We start from the raw sequence: 20,644 nt of genomic DNA on the forward strand, positions 1-20,644 counted from the left end.
CTAAAAAAGCAACTGGAGCCTTATACACACCAGAGAGGAATAATGCTGTAAGGACTGGCGATTCCCTATTATATCAAAAGCATACATTAGAAACAGGGAAAAACGACAGCAAAACCGGTTTTGAATCTGTTTTAATGCTTAGCAGTCAGAAGAAATTCTCACACAGGACTGAAAGCATATACAGCTCCCAGGATGCATTGCAAAAAGTCTAAAAAGACTGAAAAGCTAACTCAGAGCAACATAGAAATAAACTGGCACCATGCCTTTAAGGCAGTCATGGCCCCCAGCTTCCCATCATGCCTCAGGGGTGACAGTTAGGTCAGTCCTTTGCTGTGACTCACAAAGCCATGACATAAAGAGTTGACATTACCTCTTTAACAAACACAATGATACTTTGCCCGGGGTAGGTGGGAGGGTTGCTTAGGACTTTGAGGAAACCCCTGGAAAAGAACTAGGATTACAGGCAAGTAACTAATCCTTCTCTTCCAGGGGATATTTTTTCTGAATTCGAGCTGCTGCGGCCTTGAGCGTAGCTGGTGTCAGGAAGATGTCCATCACAGGTTCCAGAAGCCAAGGGGCGTAATGGACGAGACGCTGCAATCAGAGTCTCAAAGATCACCGTTGTTGCCACCTGAGCAGACCTCTCGATATTCAGCTTCTGACCCCCTCTCTGAAGCACATCATGGTAGGTGTTGATGTCATCTATCGGAGTTCCCTCGATGCAGGGCTGTCTGATAGGGTAGGGGAATAATCCCTCTTCGATGATCGGGTGGAAGACCACCACGACAGGGTGCTTCTTCCGCGATGGGAACTATGTCTTCGTTCCCGGGACCCGTGGGTGCTTGGCGTCTTGGGGGACACGATCTGTCCACCTCCTGCACCAACCTTTGTAAAGGTGGCCTGTTGATGGGACTGGCATATTCCTGCATCCGCTGTGTCGCCCCTGTATCCTTTTCCCAGTGATGCAGGGGGAGGAGCCCTCTTGGCGACAAGTGCACCGCAGGGGAAGCCTCCCTTTGAGAGGAGACTTATGAGCCGATCTACTGGAACATCCGTCTGGAAAGGCTGATCTCGTGGATGGCTGCCCGGAGGAATGTGAGGAAGAATAATGTGACGCGGATTCAGTCACCAGAACCACGGATCCTTCCATGGACCTCACTGAGGTGGGGCTTGACATCGGGCGTGCGTCTCTAGACGTCGAACCATACCTCCCATCTCCGGTCTGATGTTGGAACCGGTCTCGATGCTTCCCTAAAGCGACATTGGATCCCTTGCAGACGCCTGGACATCCCTTCGTCTCATTGTCTAACGTCAACTCGACGGCGAACGTCGCCGTGCAGATCCAGATGAAGGGGCTCTGCTCCTAGACACCAAACAATCTTGTAGACTACGGCGGAGGGCTCTTCCTAGACGACGAGCGTTGAGACTACGGCAGAGGGCTGCTCTCGACGCCGATCGAGACGGAGGGGTGTCTATCCTAGACGCCGATAGTCGTCGAGACGACGGAGGAGTTCCCGTCCAACGGGCTGACGGCGGAGGACTCCTGCCCCTAGACGTCGACCGCCGATTGACTGACGACGACTGAGGGGAGATACTCATACGCCGATCGCCGCCGGGTTGACGGCGGCGGAGGATCACGAGTCTTCGACGTCAACGACGTACCTGAATGTCTGTCTTCGACGGCGAGCCTGCCTTCGATGGCCTTTTCTTGGACAAATGACCTACCGGTGGTAGATTTTTCAGTGCAGAGCCAGACAATGAGGTCGAAGGGTGAGGGATCTTGCTTCTAGATGGAGATCTCAACCTCTTGGAAGCCTTCTTTACCAGCGACCTGCCTCTTGCAGATTTTTCTGCCAGCTCATATAGATGAATTATTTCTCTGCCCTTTAAAGTCCTTTTGGACAGGGTCTGACAATGAGGACAAGCCTTAGTGTCATGATCCTTAGGCAAACAATGGATACAGACTTCATGAGTCTGACCAGGCCACAAGGGTAGAGGTCAAAAAGTGAAGGAATTTTGAGTGGAATAAAGTGCCCAGAACGGTAAAAAAAAATACAGAACCTTACTTCAGAAGTAAGAAATTACATAGGGAGCAATATACACAGGGTGAAACTTAGAGTGCTACAGCATATGCGTGCCATAAAAAAAGATTTTAGTTACCCTGTGGCACGTCATTTCTCTATCAAACATAACAGTAACAGGGACCGGTTACATATTTCAGATTCGATCATGTACCCCCACATGTGAGGAGGAGGAAACAGTGCTAAAATTGAGAAGAAGAGTCTCGTTACATTATAGACTTGGGTACGAAATCCCCATATGGATTGAAAAGTGGGGAGGAATTGACAGTTCACCTTGGTAATTGATTCAATATGGTCGGTTTTTGTAGCTCTCGTTTTGTTGGTATTTCTTTTTCGTAATTTGTTTTATAGGAAGCATTGATAATAAGCCGATACACGGCTTTAAGTGTTTGGAACGAAGAGCGCGATGCCAGTAAACTGCTTAGAAAGGTTCCCAATACCGATCCACGGCGAGATGTGGTGCACTACGAATTGTATAATTGTATATAAATGTAAGAATACCAGGTTTTACTTTTTAACCAGAGATTAATTTTCATGCAATGAATATTCATGCTTAATTTGAGATTGCTCTACCAAGATGGCGCTTGTCAGTAGGTGACAGCGCATAAGTCCCTTGTTTGTTTCAATGAATTGATATGCTTTGCCTTTAAAAATGGCGAATGCCTGTTGAAACTTAGAAACACTGATCAAGGAAATTTATCCGAAACGCTTTTGTTTCTGAAATAAACTGAAGCTGTGAAATTAAGCTCTAAGAGTGCAGTCTTGCTGCATGTAGCGTGCAGGGATTGAGATATATATGTGAGGCACATATATGATTGTGTTTCCGGGGTCCCGCGCATGGGCTGGAATATTCTAGTGCTCATGACTATTGATGAGGCTACCCTGGAAGAGAACCCAGTCGAACACAACCAGGCGTGGTGCAGCAACGCCCCAGTCGTGGAAATTGCCCTGCCCAACCAATCAGCAGTGTCCAAACCACACCTGATGGCAAACTACGCCGCACCCTTACCCTCCGCAATCACTTGGGAAAAGATAGCTTGGGCCTCCTTAGAAAACTGAGGAAAGACCAGAGCAATGGAATCCCCCTCTGCTTGGGAGTAACAGCCCAATAAGCAGGTGGTGTTAACAGACCGCAGCATTAAGCTGGCCGAGGAGAACAAGCTCTTACCAAATTGTTCCTGCCTTTTAGTCATTATCCGGCGGAGCTGTGGGAAAGGCACTCTGAAGTCGAGGCCTGAATGACCAGGCTCTTAGGCGTAGGCTGAGTGGTCAAGAAGGCGGGATCCCGCAGCGCTGGGCAATGACGCCTGGCGAAGTTTTAATCCACCGGCACCCCTGTGGCCAGCCACAACCAAGTACCCAAGAGGACTTCGGGAGGGGCCTCATTGAAAGGAAGCAGCGGCTCCAACGATTTAGACGCCGTCTGGAGCACCTCTGTAAGGAGGTTCGTTTTGAAGGCCACTGTAGGGAAGTCGAGAGCGTCTGCATCCCGACGGAACACCATGGTGTACTAAGCACCCTCCTCCATAGTAGGCGGAGGAGAGGCAAACCCCCGGGTCAGAGAGACAGCTAGTTTGCCTGCGTCTTCCAGGTTGTCCACCCAATCTTGCTCGGAATCTCATTGCCGGGCAACAGGGTCAGATGACCCGTCCCAGTTGTTGTCTGCCTCTGACGTAGAGAGAGCATGTCGCGGCGGAGAAGGGACGAACGGCATTGGGTATGGCGCAGGCCCCGGCTGGGCCTGAGCCGCTCCACAATGCGGATCCCAGGCCGGAACAAGATGGTCCTGGAACCGGGGCAGGGGTGAGAAAAGGCACCCAGTGCGGCACCGGGGATGGAGCAGAGGGCGGCAGCGCTAAACCTCGTGGCACCGAAGCCAGCGGCACAGGATCCTGTGCCGCCGGGCCAACAGGATCTGGACACGGCCTGGGGGCCCGAAGGCGCGCCAGCGGGAGCTCTGGGCCTAAAAAGGCGGTCAATGGCAGCAAGAAACTCTTGCACCTGTTCAGGAGTCGCCGACGGACCGTGGGACTCACAGGCTCCAGAGGAGCAGCAGGGGAAGAAGCCCTGTCCCCCTAGTCTGCCTCTGAGGAGCGACGAGGGGAAGTCCGAGCGAACGCGCTTCTTCGACTTTTATGGCGTCGCTTACCGGAAACCGAAGGTGAAGATACAGCCTGAGGAGCAACGGCTCTCAAAAAAACAAGACTTCTCCTTCCTATGATGCTTTGTTTATTCCCAATGGAAAATCTTAGGAGCCAATTCACTGACAGGTGACTTGGGGTGAAGGAGATCACTTTGGCACCTCACTGCAAGCCCAAGCCAAAAACTACTTGACTTCTGCATTTCAATGGCATTCGGGAGATAGATAGATAGATAGGATAGATATATATGACGTGCATAATATACCAAGGTACATTCATGACAGGAGAAAGTGTGGTAGCCGATACTGCATGCTGCCACCTCGCACTAATGGAAAGGTACTGATTGAGAAAAGTTTCTCATACTAGTCTGAAGACTGGAATAATAATTCATAACGTGAAGGTAGTCAGGAAAACAACTAGAAAACAGGGTCTGATCTAAACCTAGGGGGTCGCAAGGGGAGCAGGGGAAAAGGAGAGGATTAGCACATGGTGAGCACAAGGTGTGCCCACAATTGTGAGTTGTAGGGGGCACAGATTTCTACTACACTGCTATAGAAGCAGTTTCTGGCCTCAGCACTGGATTGTGTTTCATACTAAATTTGACAATCGAAACAAATCCAAGACTGTATTAAGCGAATTACATGATTTTAAAAGTATATTTATGCAAACAAGCATCTAAAATGTGTTGGGGAAAAAACTATATTTGGTACTGAGTAAATGATACAATTGTGTTCACATGCCACAGGTCTCAAATTATTGCCCAAACAAAAGACAAGTTTAACTTTCAGCATACAAAAATATAAAGAACATGCGCCCATGAAAGCACAACTTGGCTGATGCAAGCATTGCATACTTCATTGATGATGCTGTTCAATATGCACTCACCCTAAGGTTCTGAATGCTGACGAATCTAGATGCACTTGTTTTCTGTTTGGGTTGAAACCAAGCTGGGGCTTCCAATTCCTTCCATTATTTGATTTTTCCCAGTCTCCTGGTTTCAGCGTTGGGGCAGCTTTCCTTAAAGAAGAGAGATTGTCAACACGAAATTTGGATTTAACTTTAATTAAAAAAAAGAAGAAGAAGAAGAAGAAGAAGAAATGAATTCCTTACTTGGCTCCAGGTAAAACCACAGCTTTGAAAACAAAGCCTTCCTCAAATTGCGGATCTTTAAATAGGATGCTAAAGAAAAAAAAAGGGGGGGGTTACAAAACAAATAGAATAGACTGGCAGAACATGTTTTGAAACAGCTTTAGTGATGCATGCACTATCCCTGGAAGAAATAGCCAACGTTACTAATGTACATAAATACTTTAGCACTAGGCTGCATACATTTTTCACTGTTTCTATGCATCAGTTTGTCAAACTTACAACTTAGATAAGCAACACCCTTTCCCTTGCATTTCACTGAATAACCAGTAGGTTTCCTCAAACTGGGGCAGAAGTTACTTTTTATATGCAACAAAAATAAAGGAAAAACTGAAAATATGCCATCACCTATACTTGATAGTATGGGAGAACACAGGTACCCCGAAATGTGAACCGGGGGTTAGTGTAGGTTTAGAAAGAACAATGGTTCAGGATTGGCCTCAATGGGTCCAGAGCAAGAAAGTAAAAATCCCCAATGAGACAGTGGGAATTCAATTTATACTGGACAATTAATCGTCACGGGAGCAAGAAGGTAGGGAAACATATGTAGTGTAAAATAGACTTTATTTTACACAAGTATGAATTTTATACTGCAAGTAATAGGTGCTCACAAAGGGAAAGGTGCATAATGTGACAAAGTGAGAGAGAACTAAAAACATCACATTGACAGCAAAATTGGAACTGCACATGAGTTTATACAATGGAAGGGGTTCATACAGGACATGTAGTGAGCACTACCTGTCCTGAAGATTATCTTAAGTACCTAAAAGATCGAAACGCCGTCGACCCTTACAACAGGAACCCCTTACATTGTATAAATTGAATTCCCACGGTCCCCTTGGGGATTTTTACTTTCTTGCTCTGGACCCATTGAGGCCAACCCTGAAACATTGTTTTCTAAATATCACCTATACTTGGCCACCTTAGAATTCCAATACACATTTTTAAATAAAATAAAACACTAATGCAATAATCTCAGACATGATAGGTATTCTAGATATAGATATATTTTACAAACATTAGTTGTGTCATGCATTTGGTTTGTATTTGTCAAGGAGGCAAGAAAAAAATACAACCTAGCCATTACCCAAATTGTACGCTGCTACAATGTCACTTTACAACAAGCATTTTCAATGCAATAGGTCTTGCATTTGCGAGAGTTTAAGCTATTGGCATTGTAAATGACAATGCCTTTTATTTATCTGTTTTGATTAACGCACAAATAAAAGGCAATGTCATTTACAATGCCAACAGCTCAAACTCTTATAAATGCGAAACCTATTTCATTTCATAGAAGCGACCGCCATTGTCCCCGGCAGCTTGGAAAGGGAAAGTGTGCATGGCGCGCCGAATGTTGCAAGAAAGCATGTCGTGCCTGCAGTAGGAGAAACTCAGGGTCCCGGAGCAGGCACCTCTGCCAGGGTGACCGCCGCGGCCGGTGGTGGCTTGCCTCGTGTTCTATAAAGACAGAAACCACGTGTTGAGCAGGGCACGCATTAAGGGCCTCCTAAAGATTAATAGTGGGGTCCGGATCTTCTTAGACTTCTCCAGGGAGAGACAGCATGCATCGTTTGTCACGCTAAAAGAAAGCTATGTCAAATGGAAGTGTCGTACTCTATGGTATGCCAGGCTGGAGATAGTACATGCGGGGGAGACAAGTTCTTCAACACTCCGCAAGATGTGTGGTATTGGATGGAGAAACGGGGGCTGAAAGACAGGAGACCCCATGGCCGTGATCAGCGAGAGCAGGACCATGCACGATTCCTCGTGAAGGGGGGGCCAATCAAGGGCCGCCCAACACAGGATGAAGTACGCCGAGACAGGGCGAGGGCTGTGGTGGCCATAGCATCCCTGAGCGCATCGAGTCCGAGGGGAGAACCCTCACAGTCACGGGAGAATCAAAGAGAATTATACTCATACCAGCTCAGCGACTATGGGGGGGACATCGGCCAGACCCTGCCGGAAGTGACCCCTAGATCGGCAGATGACTTATTCTGAAACAGTCATGGTCATCACTTGCATGCTGGGCAGCCTGCCTAGGAGGGGAGGTGGTAATAGCCTGCGGTTACACTGAGAGCCGTTGGGGCCTAAAGAGGGCAGCAGGAAAGCTCACTGAGGAATGGGGGACCAGGGGGTTGGGGAGGGAGTCTTCCCTCCAAACGGATGTTCACCTAGCTACCACCTGAACATTCGTCATTTGTCTGTTACCATGCCTGAGGGCAGTTTGGATGGGGGAGAATCTCCCACTTGTCCTGGGAAGGAAGAGTTGGTGACGTTTAGTTGTTCACAGTTGGGGGCACTGTTGTCTACAGATCCACAGGGACGAATGAGCAAGAGGCCTGGGTACGGGGCCGGCTGGCGGTAGCAAGATCATTTTGTGATGCTGGTTAACACGACGTATAATCTCATTTCTTGGAATGTCCGTGAAATGCACTCCATGCATAAGCGCTATAAGATCTTCTCACATTGGAGCAAAAGAGGGATTCACATAGTGATGCTGCAGCACACTAGCAGAGAAGGGGCAGTGCTACACCGTAGATGGCGCAGGCAGGCGTACTATACTTCCTACTCCGCATTTGCCAGAGGGACTCATCTGGAACAGGGTAGGGGTTCCCTTTCGACACACTGGGCAGAAGGTGGACTTGGACAGACGGTACATAGTGGTCACAGGGCGACTAGACTGCGAGGACATCACGTTTATCAATATTTATTGTCCGAATCTGGACCAGGGACTATTCCTAGAACGACTGTTAAGGACCCTAGCGCCGTATCCGACGGACCAGTCGTTATGGGGGGGGGGATTTCAACTGCATTGCAGATCTGGCTCTTGACCGCTCACACCCGCTGCTCAGGGACTCTCCAGCACATAGGGTGGCCAGGGCGTTTATGGACTGGAAATCACAGTGAAGGCTGGTGGACACATGAAGATGCACACACCCAGTAGATAGGAATATTACCTATCACTCACAGGTACATGATTTGCATGTACGGTACAACACTTTCTTGTGCTCTCCGGACGTACACGTCCAATTGTGGGGTACGGAATATCTCACCAGAACGGTCTGACCATATCCCAGTTACTTACCAGATTGCACTGGGGGTCCCAACAACCAATCCCTACATGGCGCCTTAAACCAGAGGCATTGGAGGACCAGGTGTTCCTGCATGAGATGTAAATTGTAAATTGATACTTGTATAGCGCACTACTCACCCGCAAGGGTCTCAAGGCGCTTGTACGAATACTGCTGTGGAACCCATCCTGGCTTTCCCTGTGAAGCTTTCACTCCTGGGCACCCCCAAGGTGGAGGCCAGGCATCCTTAGCGTTGTGGGGGCCGTTGTGGAGATTAAGCAAGCTATTGCCCAGAGTTGCAGAGTGGGACTCCATGATTGGAATAGGCACCAAGGCGAGAATTATCAGGTCTGTGGAATTTTGAGCCCAAGACCCGCCGAGGCGGGGAATTGAACCCTGGTCCCGGGCGAAGACCTCTGCATCAGGGTCTGCGGCTCTAATCATTTAGCCACACTTCTCCATCAGGGCCCAGATCACCACGTACTTTGAGGACAACGCTCAGACCACGCACTCTAGGGGGACAGAGTGGAAGGTCTTTAAGGCTGTAATTAGGGGATGATGTATGGCAGGTTACTGCGCTGGGTACAGTGGTTGTATACCGATCCTGTGGCGAGGGTGTGCACGGGGTGCACGATCTCTGATCTGAATACCGGGTGGCGAGGGGCACGCGTCAGGGTTGTCCCTGCTCCCCCCTGCTCTTTGCCTTGGCGGTGGAGCCTTTGGCTTGTGTGGCGAGGTCGGAGGAGGCTTACCGCAGACTCACCCTGGGGGAGCAGAGACATGCCATAGCACTGTACGTGGATGATATTCAGCTATTCTTGCGGCATGCGGGTTAGGAGCTGCCGGGGCACGGAGGATGATGGATGAGTATGTTTCCCTTTCGGGCCTTAGAGTAGAGTAAATTGGCAAAAATCCAACCTGTTCCCTTTGATGGCAGACGTGACTACACCGGGGGAGCTCAGGTACCTCAGATGGGAATCACGGTGCTTGTGTTGCCTGGGGGTACGCATATTTTACAACATGGCGGACGTGAAGTAGGGGAACATTGAGAGAGTTCGGTGGTCACTCAAAGACAACATTGCTTTCTGGAGGAAACTTCCACTCTGTGATGGGTCGAGTTTCTCTACTTAAGATGGTGGCCCTTCCCCCGTTACAATATTATTTCACAACACTACCGGTGTGCATCTCTGCAACATTGTTTAGGGAGCTGGGCTCCTGCCTGTCGTCCTTCATACGGGGAGCAGGCTGGAGACTAGTAGCCCTTAATACACTCAAACGACCTTGGGCAGAGGGAGGCCTGGCAATGCCAGATATGGAAACGTACTATTTGCCAGGACAGCTGCAGCCATTTACCCAGTGGGTGGCCGAAGGTCTCGATCTGGAGAGGGGGGATACAGATTTCACCCCAGACAAAATGGCAGTGTTCCGCACACCGTTTGGGACTGTTGGGCCACGCCAGGTCACTAGTGCAGAACAGAGTGATCTTAAAGTGCCGGAGCAGAGGCCTCCAGAAGACCAAAACAAGACACCCATACACACCGCAAGCGCTCTCTACTGTGATGGGGAGTAGTTCTCCTTGGAGGCACTTCCTACTCTAGAGCAGTCACGGGGGTGTGAGGAGACATTGGGGTACGGGTACGACAGAACCAACCAGACATGCAGCCTGTGACTATATAAGCCTTGCGGATGTGTTAAGGCGATGGCATGTCTGAACAGGGCCATGGGGCGAGATTCTATACAGTCGCTAGACAGATTGAGAAACTGGTGGGAGGAGGACTTGGCCAAGCCCCTGGTGGATAGGGACTGGGAGCATGTTCTGGAACAGGCAGCGAAGGTCTCCAGGAACGCACGCTTTAACGTGATAACCCCGGAATGCATTAATAGGTACTTTGCGGGGCAGAAGCCCAATGCCCGAGATGTGCAACAGTGGGACCGACTTACCTCCACATGCTGTGGAGCTGCACTTCTAACAGTACTGGTAGGAGGTGACAGGGGACTGCTAGAATCAAAATCACGGGGAGGGTGATCCCTTGCACGCCAGAGCATGCCCTACTGGGATTGTTCACACACACAGCTAAGACTATGACTACTAACAGGTTTCAGGACCTCGAGCCTTTGTACTTGCGAAACGAGAAATAACTCAACTGGAAAAAGGTGAATGGTCCCAGCGTGAGTGGATGGAAACAGGAGCTGGTGATGTGGGCGGGGTGTGAAAGCAGGGTCCAGATGAACAAGTTACTTACCTTCGGTAACACTTTTTCTGGTAGATACAGTATCTGCCTGTGGATTCCTCACCTTGTGAATATCCCCTTACATCAGCAACATTCGGAAATTCTTTTGTAGCTTCGCGCCGACGTCATAGAGGCACGGCATCGCAGGCGACTCCGCAGACGTCACCGACACTACAATAGGCCCACGCCGGCGTGATGACATCAGTTCTGCCTTTTTTTCCCGTGCCTTCGAGGCACACGGACGGACCAATGACAGTAGACATATACACCGTATACGCAGTACAAATATCAAGGTAACAGTGTGAAGCAAATGCAATAAACCATTGAAATACACAACTCCTTGACAAAGTAAATCGATTACAGTAACTCTGGTATAGAAGAGTGGACAACGGGGAGGCGGGTGGGTCAGTGAGGAATCCAGAGGCAGATACTGTATCTACCAGAAAAAGCATTACCGAAGGTAAGTAACTTGTTCTTCTGATAGATACATCTGCCAGTGGATTCCTCACATTGTGAATAGAGTCCCACAGCAGGTCCCACTCCCGGAGGACGGTGTCCACTCTTCTACACCAGAAATTCCTGGAGGACAGAGCGCGCAAAGTGGCCGTCCCTCCTCACCTCAGTGTCCAAGCAATAATGCTTTGTGAAAGTGTGGAGGGAGGCCCAAGTCGCCGCTCTACAAATGTCCTCAACCGGCACTCCTCTTGAAAGTGCAGATGTCGAAGACTTCGCTCTAGTAGATTGAGCTCTTATACCCTTTGGAGGATCCTTACCGGCCAAAGAGAAGCAGATCTTTATACAGAGGATGATCCATCTTGAAAGAGTCCTCTTATGTACCGCTCTTCCTTTCTTGCAGCCAGCAAATCCAACAAAGAGCTGGTCATCTATTCGATAGTCTTTAGTTCTATCAAGATAAAAACTCACCGCCCTCTTGGGGTCCAGACGGTGTAGTCTCTCCTCCTCCTTGGAAGGGTGAGAAGGAGGATAAAAAGGTAGGAAGGGTAATGGATTGGCCTAGGTGGAAGGGAGTCACCACCTTAGGGAGAAAAGCAGCACTGGTCCTGAGAACCATTCGTTCAGCATGAATGGTCAAGAATGGGGGCTTGGAACTAAGAGCTTGAAGCTCACTTACCCTCCTTGCCGAGGTAATCGCAACCAGGAAGACTGTCTTAAAAGACAAAAGCCTCATGGGACACTTGTACAAGGGTTCGAAGAGAACCCATCAAGTAGGTTCGAAGAGAACCCATCAAGTAGGTTAAGACCAGATTTAAGACCCACTGAGGTACAATAAAAGGAGTTGGAGGGAACTTTTTTGGGAGGCCCTTCAAAAACCTCAAAACCACAGGAGATTTGAAAAGAGACGGCTGGTCCGGCAAACCGAGAAATGCCGAAAGATAACCCTTTACCGTAGCAACAGCAAACCCTTGCTGCGCCAAAGAGCAAACTGCAGTATATCAGATAAATGGGCTTTCAAAGGGTCAGACTTCTCCCCACGCCAAGAGAAATTTAGACCATCTATAAGAATAAATGGATTTAGTGGAGTCACACCTAGCCGATATGACATCCACCACATTGTGTGGGAGAGAAAAGGAATTCAGGTTGCCCCGTTCAATCTCCAGGCATGAAGGTGTAATGTCTGGAGGTGGGGGGGTGTAGAACCTGCCCCTCCATTTGAGAGAGGAGATCTGCCCTGAACAGGAGAAGGAGCGACGGGCGAGATGAGAGGTGGAGAAGATCAGTATAGCACACCAGTCTTGGCCAATCCGGTGCGACCAGAATAACTTGGGCCCGGTCTTGGCGAATCTTCCTCAGAACCCGAGGAATCAAAGGTATGGGAGGAAACGCATAAAGGCGTTTACTTCCCCCAACTCAACTGAAACGCGTCCCCCAGGGCTCCTTGCATCGGATACTGAAGACTGCAGAATGACGGGCAGTGAGCATTCTCGCGAGTAGCGAACAGGTCCACCTGAGGAGTCCCCCGCGTCCGAAAGTCGTGACGAACCACCTCTGGGTGAAGCCTCCACTCGTGGTCGGCCGAGAACTGCCGACTGAGACGGTCTGCTCGCATGTTCAGAACTCCGGCCAGATGATTTGCCATCAGACAAATCTGATGGTCCTGAACCCAGGATCAGAGGCACAGAGCCTCCCTGCAAAGACACTGCGACCCCACTCCTCCCTGCTTGTTGATGTACCACATCGCGGTCGTGTTGTCCGTCAGGACTTGTACCGACAGATCGCGAAGGGAAGGGAGAAAGGCCTTGAGCGCCAAAAGTATCGCCCGCAATTCCAGAAGGTTGATGTGAAGCAACCTTTCCTCTGGAGACCAAAGACCCTTGACCTCCAGATCCCCCAGATGAGCACACCACCCTAGAGTGGATGCATCAGTTATTACTGTGGCCACCAGAGGAGGTAGATGAAAAGGCTTTTCCTGAGACAGATTACCTTCCACACTCCACCAAGACAGATCCGCTGCAGTTTCTCTGGAAATCCTCACCGACTCCCAGAGATCTCCGTTGTGTTGCTACCACTGCCTGCGGAGGCACCACTGGAACGCCCTCATGTGCCAGCGTGCATGGTTGACCAACGGAATGCAGGAAGCCATCAGACCAAGCAGGCGAAGGACCTTCAGGACTGGAACGACCGCTCCATTGTAGAATAAAGGAATAATTTCCTGTATGTCGCAAATCCTTTAAGGTGGAAGGAATGCACGACAGTTGTGTCCAGTACAGCACCTATGAACAGGTTGCGCTGGGAGGGCACCAGGTGAGACTTGGGTACAATTATTGAAAAACCCAACTGGTACAACAACAGTTGTCTACTGCAGATGCTGGAGCACTTTCTCTGACTCTGCTTTGATCAGCCAGTCGTCCAAATAGGGGAATACTGGAATCCCTGACCATCTGAGATGTGCTGCCACCACTGCCATCACCTTGGTGAAGACTCGAGGCGCAGTAGTAATTCCAAAAGGAGGGACCGCAAACTGATAGTGTTGCGATCCCACCGTAAAACGGAGATACTTCCTGTGCGACTTCAGGATTGGGATATGGAAATACGCATCCTGCAAGTCGAGCGACACCATCCAGTCTTCTTCCAGCAGCGCTTGAAGAACCTGTGCAAGGGGGAGCATCTTGAATTTCTCTTGTTTCAGATAGAGAGTCAAGATCCTGAGATCCAGGATTGGACGAAGCCTGCCATCCTTTTTGGGTATCAGAAAATACCGGGAGTAGCATCCCTGACCCCGTTCCTGCTCTGGGACCACCTCTATCGTACACGTAACAGATGTTCCTCCGTGCAAAAACCTTGGCAAGGAGGGTAATTGGGAGGGAATTCCTGAAAGGGAAGGGCATACCCATTTTCCAAGAGATTGAGAACCCAAAGATCTGATGTAACCGATTCCCAATCCCGTAGAAAGTAGGTAAGCCGGACCCACATGATCCTGAATGGCAGATCTAGGGCTGCTTTTCTGAGGCTGGGGGGGTTGGAGGAGGTAGAGGAGGAAAAAGCTTGACGACCGAGGTAGAGCCCTTTGCTTTCCCCTATGTGTGTTGTACAAGGGATTCTGCTGCTGTTGCTGACCTTGCCGATAGTTGCGAAAGGAAGAGCTTCCAAAGCATCTGAACCTCTTGGCTGTAGAACCTGACTTTAAGCCCTAAAGATTTGGCAGTAGCCCTACTGTCCTTAAATATAAGGCTGTATCAGCTTTTTTGCCAAAGAGACCAGATCCATCGAACGGCAGATCCAGCAAAGCAGCTTGAACATCTGCTGAAAAGTCTGGAGTTTTCAGCCAAGCCGATCTCCTTGAGGCAACTGCAGTGCCCATGATACGTGGCACAGAGTCTGCAGTGTCCAATCCGCTTTGTATCACTCGACGTGCCGTTGCTGTGCATCTGATAACACCTCCTCAAAATCCTTCCTGCTGTCAGGGATGTTAGGAGCCAAAGAACGCATAGTATCCATAAGGGCATGTGCATACCTCCGCATAAGGCAAGTGGCATTAGTTGACTTCAACGTCATACTCACAGAGGAGAAGGTCTTTTTAGCCACCTGATCTTGCTTCTTGGCATCCTTATCACCAGGCACTTAAGGAAACGCACAGTCTTTTTAGAACAGACTGGTTGTATGACTATACTCTCAGGAGAAGGATGAGACGTCAGAAAAGCAGGGTCCTCAGGCGCAAACCTGTACCTTCTTGCCACACTCTTGGAAACTGCCAGTGCTGTTAGAGGCTTTTTCCATACCTCCATAATAGGCTCCGTTAAGGCCTCATTAAACAGAAGCAACGGTTCCACCACATAGCTGGGCGAATGTAAAACTTCTGTAAGAAGATTGGACTTAAAGTCCACTGTTGGCAAAGTCAATTGCAGAAGTTCCGCTGCCTTCCTCATCACCACATAAGGCTGGACGTCCTTTGAAGGCGCATCAGAACTGGATGGTAACTCACACTCCGGAGAAAAATCCAGGCTACTAGCATCAGCTAGATCCTCAAAACAGTCATCCTCCAGCTCACCTTCCTCCATATCAGGATGTGACTCCATATATCTCTGATCCTCCATAAGGCGCTCTGCCTCCCTCCTGGACCTCTTCTTAAAACGCCTCGCCGCCGGATCCACTAACTACTCAGACTGAGCCGGAACCAACGTCTGTATCGAATCCGATGGTCGAGTGGGTTGCCCTAGAGGTCGAACTGTAGCGGGCAGCGCCAGTACCGGCGTAGACTACCTCGGCGGTGGCCGGGTATTGCCATTGCGTTTAAAAACTCCTCCTCCTCCTCCTCCTCCTTATTCGAAGCCCGAGTCGGTGACTGAGCTTGCGACTCCGAAGGCGAAGCCTCACCTTCCTGATCCGAGACATCCAGCATGACCACCTTGGAACGTACCTTCTTCTGTGACCTCGAGTCAGACTCCTTACCGGAATGACGCCGGGACTCATGTCTCTTCTTAGCTCTCCTCCTCAACTCTGAAGCAGGTCTGAAGCGGACTTCGAAGTCGACTCTTCTCGAGATCTGGATCTTGACTTAGACCTCGAACGAGATCTCGAAGATTTTTCTTCCCTTGTCACTCTTCAGCTTCACCACCAGAAGTTTGGTCGTTCCCGCAGGGCCTTCGGGTTCATCTTCCAACAAGACGAACATCCATCCACATCATGGTCAGAACTTAAACACCATATGCAGCAGTCCTCATGCGGGTCCGTGATGGACATAATTTTTCCGCATTCCCTGCAGAGCTTGAAGCCGGTCTTCTTTGTCGACAGTGTTGAAACAAAGAAGCAGAAAAGCAAAGATAAAAGGCAACAAAGTCACTAGATAGCTACTGAGATTCCCCGAAACAGTTAGCGTCGACACGGAAAAAAGGGAACTGTCATCACGCCGGCGTGGGCCTATTGTAGCGTGAGATGCCGTGCCTCTATGACGTCGGCACGAAGCTACAAAAGAATTTCCGAATGTTGCTGACGCAAGGGGATATTCACAAGGTGAGGAATCCACTGGTAGATTTATCTATCAGAAGCAGAATGCACAGCGAGGGATAGGAAGGAGAGAGAGGGCTAGAGCCTGGGAGGCGTTAGTGGAGGGCATGCGGAGGGATGATCGCTCTGGTGTGGAAGCGCCCGAAGCCCTACCACAGCAGGACCACCTTAACCGGGGAGGACAATGAGGGGCTATGAGGGAGTTACGGACAAGGAAAAGGATAGGCCACACATGCCTTTTGGAGAAGTTGAGGCAGGCTGGGAAGCTAATGTGCTCAGGCTGGAGCAAGGGAGGAAGGCGCTTGAGCTGGGGAGAATCTACAGGGAGGGGTAGGGGGTGGGGGAACAGTCGGAGGGGTTGTTGGGGCAAGGAAGAGGGAGTGGGGTTAGAGAAGAGCATAATGCAATGATTTATTTCTTGCGAACTGGCAACAAGCAGTGGAAAGGACGAGAATAGCATAAATCCTATGGGTATGTAATTGCCTTGACATGAAGGTAACAGAATTGTATATGAACTATAAATATGCCAATAAAATAGGTTTTAAAAAAACATAACATACCCCATGTATAAGGACTCTCTAAAATGGCAAGGGCTCGCCCTAATTTATATGAGCAGGCAGACATTTTAATAAAAATAAGTAGGTGTCCACATACCTTATTGCGGAGTTCTGAGTCAGATCCCTCAACATGGGAACAGGTGAAAATACAGCCCTAATAAAAGAAAAAATTTAAAACATGTTATTCCAGCACAGATCACATAACAAGCTGCTTGGGACAGTTATGACAGTACAGAAAATGTATTGTTAAGCAGGATGACAAATCTATATCACCTCAATGATCTGAAACCACAATGGCAGTGTCAAAGGTAAACTGCAGGATAAAGCTGCAAAGCAAGCAACGTAAAAAAGTGATTATCTTTATATTGCATATCAAGACCTTGGCCTTTAGGGAAAAAAGCTGCTTTCTAATCCGAACCCATCTCCATAACAGACAGATGAATGGTTACAAAGATACCCTTTTTGGAAGGTCACTGGCACTTTTTCAACTTTTTTGGGGGGGCTCAACTGCTGGTCATCTTGAACTCTCACACTGGGGTGCGGATATACAATGTCCAGTGTATGTACTCTGACCCCTAAAGCATGCATTTTGAAAGTGTCTTACAACCAGATTGGCACATTTACCTTTCCTTTAAGACCAGATTATATGGTGCAGAAGGAAAATGCTACTTACCAGTATGCATCTGTTCTTGGCATGTAGAGCTGCAGAGTTACACACTATGCATAGATGGCCACCTAGTGTTGGGCCTGGATGTTTGCAGTTTGTTTTGTTGTAGAAAAGTCTTTCGGAGTCACGGGATAGGAGACTTCTCCTTAGGAAAATACGGCGCATGGGCATCCGCTCCATCCCCAGATTGTTTTTCACCATTAGGGAAGTGATGGAGCTGTGTAAGTAGTGATGTCCATGTGATTTGTATCTAATCAAGAGAATACTGGAACAGATAAAGGTAGCCGGGTGGCGGGTGGGCGTGTGTAACTCTGCAGCTCTACATGCCTAGAACAGATGCATACTGGTAAGTAGCGTTTTCCGTTCGAGGCATATGAGCTACAGATTACACACTATGCATAGATTGTATAGCAGTACCCACACCTAGCGGCGACCACCCGTATCTGTTGCAGTTGTTTGAAACAGTGTTTTTAATACAGCCTGGCCCACAGTGGCTTGTTTAGTTTGCACATCTACATAATAATGCTTTGTGAATGTGTGCGGTGTAAGCCATGTAGCTGCTCTGCATGTGTCATCTAAGGGGATGTTCCCTAAGAATACCATTGAAGCCTCAATCTTTCTTGAGTGGGCTTTGAGGAATTGTTAACGTGCGTTTTTCTTTTTGGTAACACATTTGTATGCATTTAACTATCCATATGGCGATCCCCGATTTTGATATAGGGTTGCCTTTATGTGGCGGCGAAAAAGACAAAGTTGTTTTGTTTTACGAAAAGATTGTGTTCTTTCGATATAGTACAGCAGTGCTCTTTTAACGTCCAAGGTGTTTAGAGCCCTTTCTGCGACAGTTTGAGGCTGCGAGAAGAATATGGGCAGCTCAACCGATTGTTTTAGATGGAATGGTGAAATGACTTTAGGCAGGAATTTAGGATTAGTACGAAGAACTACTTTGTTCCGATGCATTTTCAAAAAGAGTTCTTTAATGGTAAATGCTTGTAGTTCACTAACCCTTCCAGGAGAAGTAATTGCTGCCAGGAAAGCTACTTTCCAAGTTAGGAATTGCAATTCACATTTATGTAATGGTTCAAAGGGAGGGCCCATTAGCCTTGTAAGAACAATGTTCAGGTTCCACCCTGGTGCTGGTGGCGTTCTGGGAGGAATTATTCTTTTGAGTCCTTCCATGAAAGCTTTAATAGCTGGTACTCTTAAAAGAGACCGATGTTGTCGGTTTTGTAAGTATGCTGCAATGGCAGCAAGGTGTAGTCTGAGACGTATAGGCCAAGTTACACTTTTGAAGGTGTAATAGATATCCTATGATGTGTTGGATAGACAGGTCTAAGGGATCGATTTGGTTGTTTTGGCAGTATATGACAAAGCGTTTACACTTAGCAGCATAACATGCTCTGGTAGTGGGACATTAGCTTCTTTAATGATGTTCATGCATTCTGGAAGAAGGTGGAGGTAACCAAACTGTGACCTCAGGAGCCAGATCGGACGGTTGAGCTGAGCTGGGTCCGGTTGCCTGATCTCTCCATGGTTCAGCATTAATAGGCGTGGAGATAGATATAGTTTTTGATGTGGCACCACAGTCATTTGCAGCAGCGTGGTGTACCACGGTTGTCTGGCCCAAGTTGGAGCGACTAGAATGAGTGTCAGGGAATGTTGTTGTAGTTTGCGGACCACTAACGGAAGTAGTGGGAGAGGAGGAAAAGCGTACGCAAATAGTCTTGACCAGTTCTGCATATCGCATTGCCCTTGGACAATGGGTGTGGGTATCTGGCAGCAAACTTTGGGCATTTTGCGTTTGTGGGTGGCAAAGAGGTCTATCTAAGGTTGTCCCCACATTTGGAAGAACGGATGAAGAACTTGTGGGTGAAGTTCCCACTCGTGGATCTGCTGTGTTTGTCGACTTAGCAGATCTGCGATAGTTTTTTGAAGTCCTGGGACGTGTTGGGTTAAGAGGAAGATTTTTAGCAGTATAGCCCACCTCCATATCTGCTGTGCTAACAGAGCTGCAGAAAGAGGCCCCCCCCCTGTTTGTTTATGTAGTACATAGCTGTCATATTGTCTGCGCGGACTAAGACAGCCTTGAATGACACTTGAGTTTGAAATGCTTTCAGAGCTAGAAACACTGCTATCAACTCCAAATGATTGATATGGAGTATCTTTTGTTGCGGTGTCCACCTGTCCTGCATAGTGTGATGCAGTAGATGGGCTCCCCAGCCGGAGAGCGATGCGTCTGCTGTCATGACTATTTGGGGAACTGGCTCTAGAAACAGTCGTCCCTTGGAAAGGTTTTTGGTGTTCCACCATTGCAGAGAACGATGAGTCAGACCGTCTACCAACACTAGGTCTGTTAAGTGACCGAGCCTGGTTCCATTGGCGTGCTAGGCACTCTTGAAGGACGCTTTTGCAATCTTGCGTAAGGTACTACAGATACGCAAGATGCCATCATTCCTATGAGTTGCATGAACACTCGAGCTGGTAGCGAGTGTTGTGGTTTGAATTTTGTTAGGAGAGTTTGTACACTGGTTATCCTGGCTGGAGAGGGATAAGCTAGTGTTAATTGGGTGTTCATTGTAGCACTGAGATATTGTTGTATGTGCAAGGGGTGCAGGTGCGATTTGATGTGATTTACAGAGAATCCCAAGTTGTGAAGCAGTTGAATAGTAGCTTCAGTGTTTTACACACACTGTCTGTATGAGCTGGTTTTTATGAGCCAGTCTTCCAGATATGGGAAGATGTGAATGTGCTGTCTTCTTAGGTGTGCTGCTACTACTGCTAGGAATTTGGTAAACACCCTTGGCGCTGTTGTGACTCCGAATGGGAGCACTTTGAACTGGTAGTGTTGTCCGTCTAGCACAAATCTGAGAAATTTTCTGTGTGCTGCGTGGATGGGAATATGGAAGTAGGAGTCCTTGAGATCTAGAGTGACAAGGAAGTCGTTTAATACCAGTAATGGGAGGACCTGTTGTAGTGTCACCATATGAAAATGATACAACTGTATGTAAATGTTTAGAGGTCCGAGGTCTAGGATGGGTCTTAGAGATCTGTCCTTCTTTGGTATTAGGAAATCTAGGGAATATACTCCTTTGTTTTTCTGATGCTCTGGAACTATTTATATTGCATTTTTCTATGTTACATGTTCCTGTGACATTGGACGATGCTTGGGTGGTATGTTTGGGGGGGTAGATGTTCGTTCCAGACAATAACCTGATTGAATTATTTGGAGCACCCACCTGTCTGATGTGATGTTTTCCCAGGCTGGCAGGTACTGTTGAAGTCTTCCC

General features: G+C 48.4%; 1 protein-coding gene across 1 annotated transcript in view; it reads right to left on the reverse strand.

Annotated features, from left to right (window-relative positions):
• XRN2 (5'-3' exoribonuclease 2) overlaps window positions 1-20,644 on the reverse strand; it is a 380,297-nt gene that overhangs the window by 65,382 nt on the left and 294,271 nt on the right. The window contains exons 24-26 of the mRNA XM_086927507.1: window positions 16,788-16,844; window positions 5,333-5,401; window positions 5,108-5,239 (exon numbers count right to left, since the gene is read on the reverse strand). Coding sequence (XP_086783633.1) covers window positions 5,108-5,239; window positions 5,333-5,401; window positions 16,788-16,844 — 258 coding nt within the window. The remainder of the gene's footprint in view (window positions 1-5,107; window positions 5,240-5,332; window positions 5,402-16,787; window positions 16,845-20,644) is intronic.

This window comes from Lissotriton vulgaris, chromosome 6 (genome assembly GCF_964263255.1).
Source record: "Lissotriton vulgaris chromosome 6, aLisVul1.2, whole genome shotgun sequence".
Lineage (NCBI taxonomy): Eukaryota > Metazoa > Chordata > Amphibia > Caudata > Salamandridae > Lissotriton > Lissotriton vulgaris.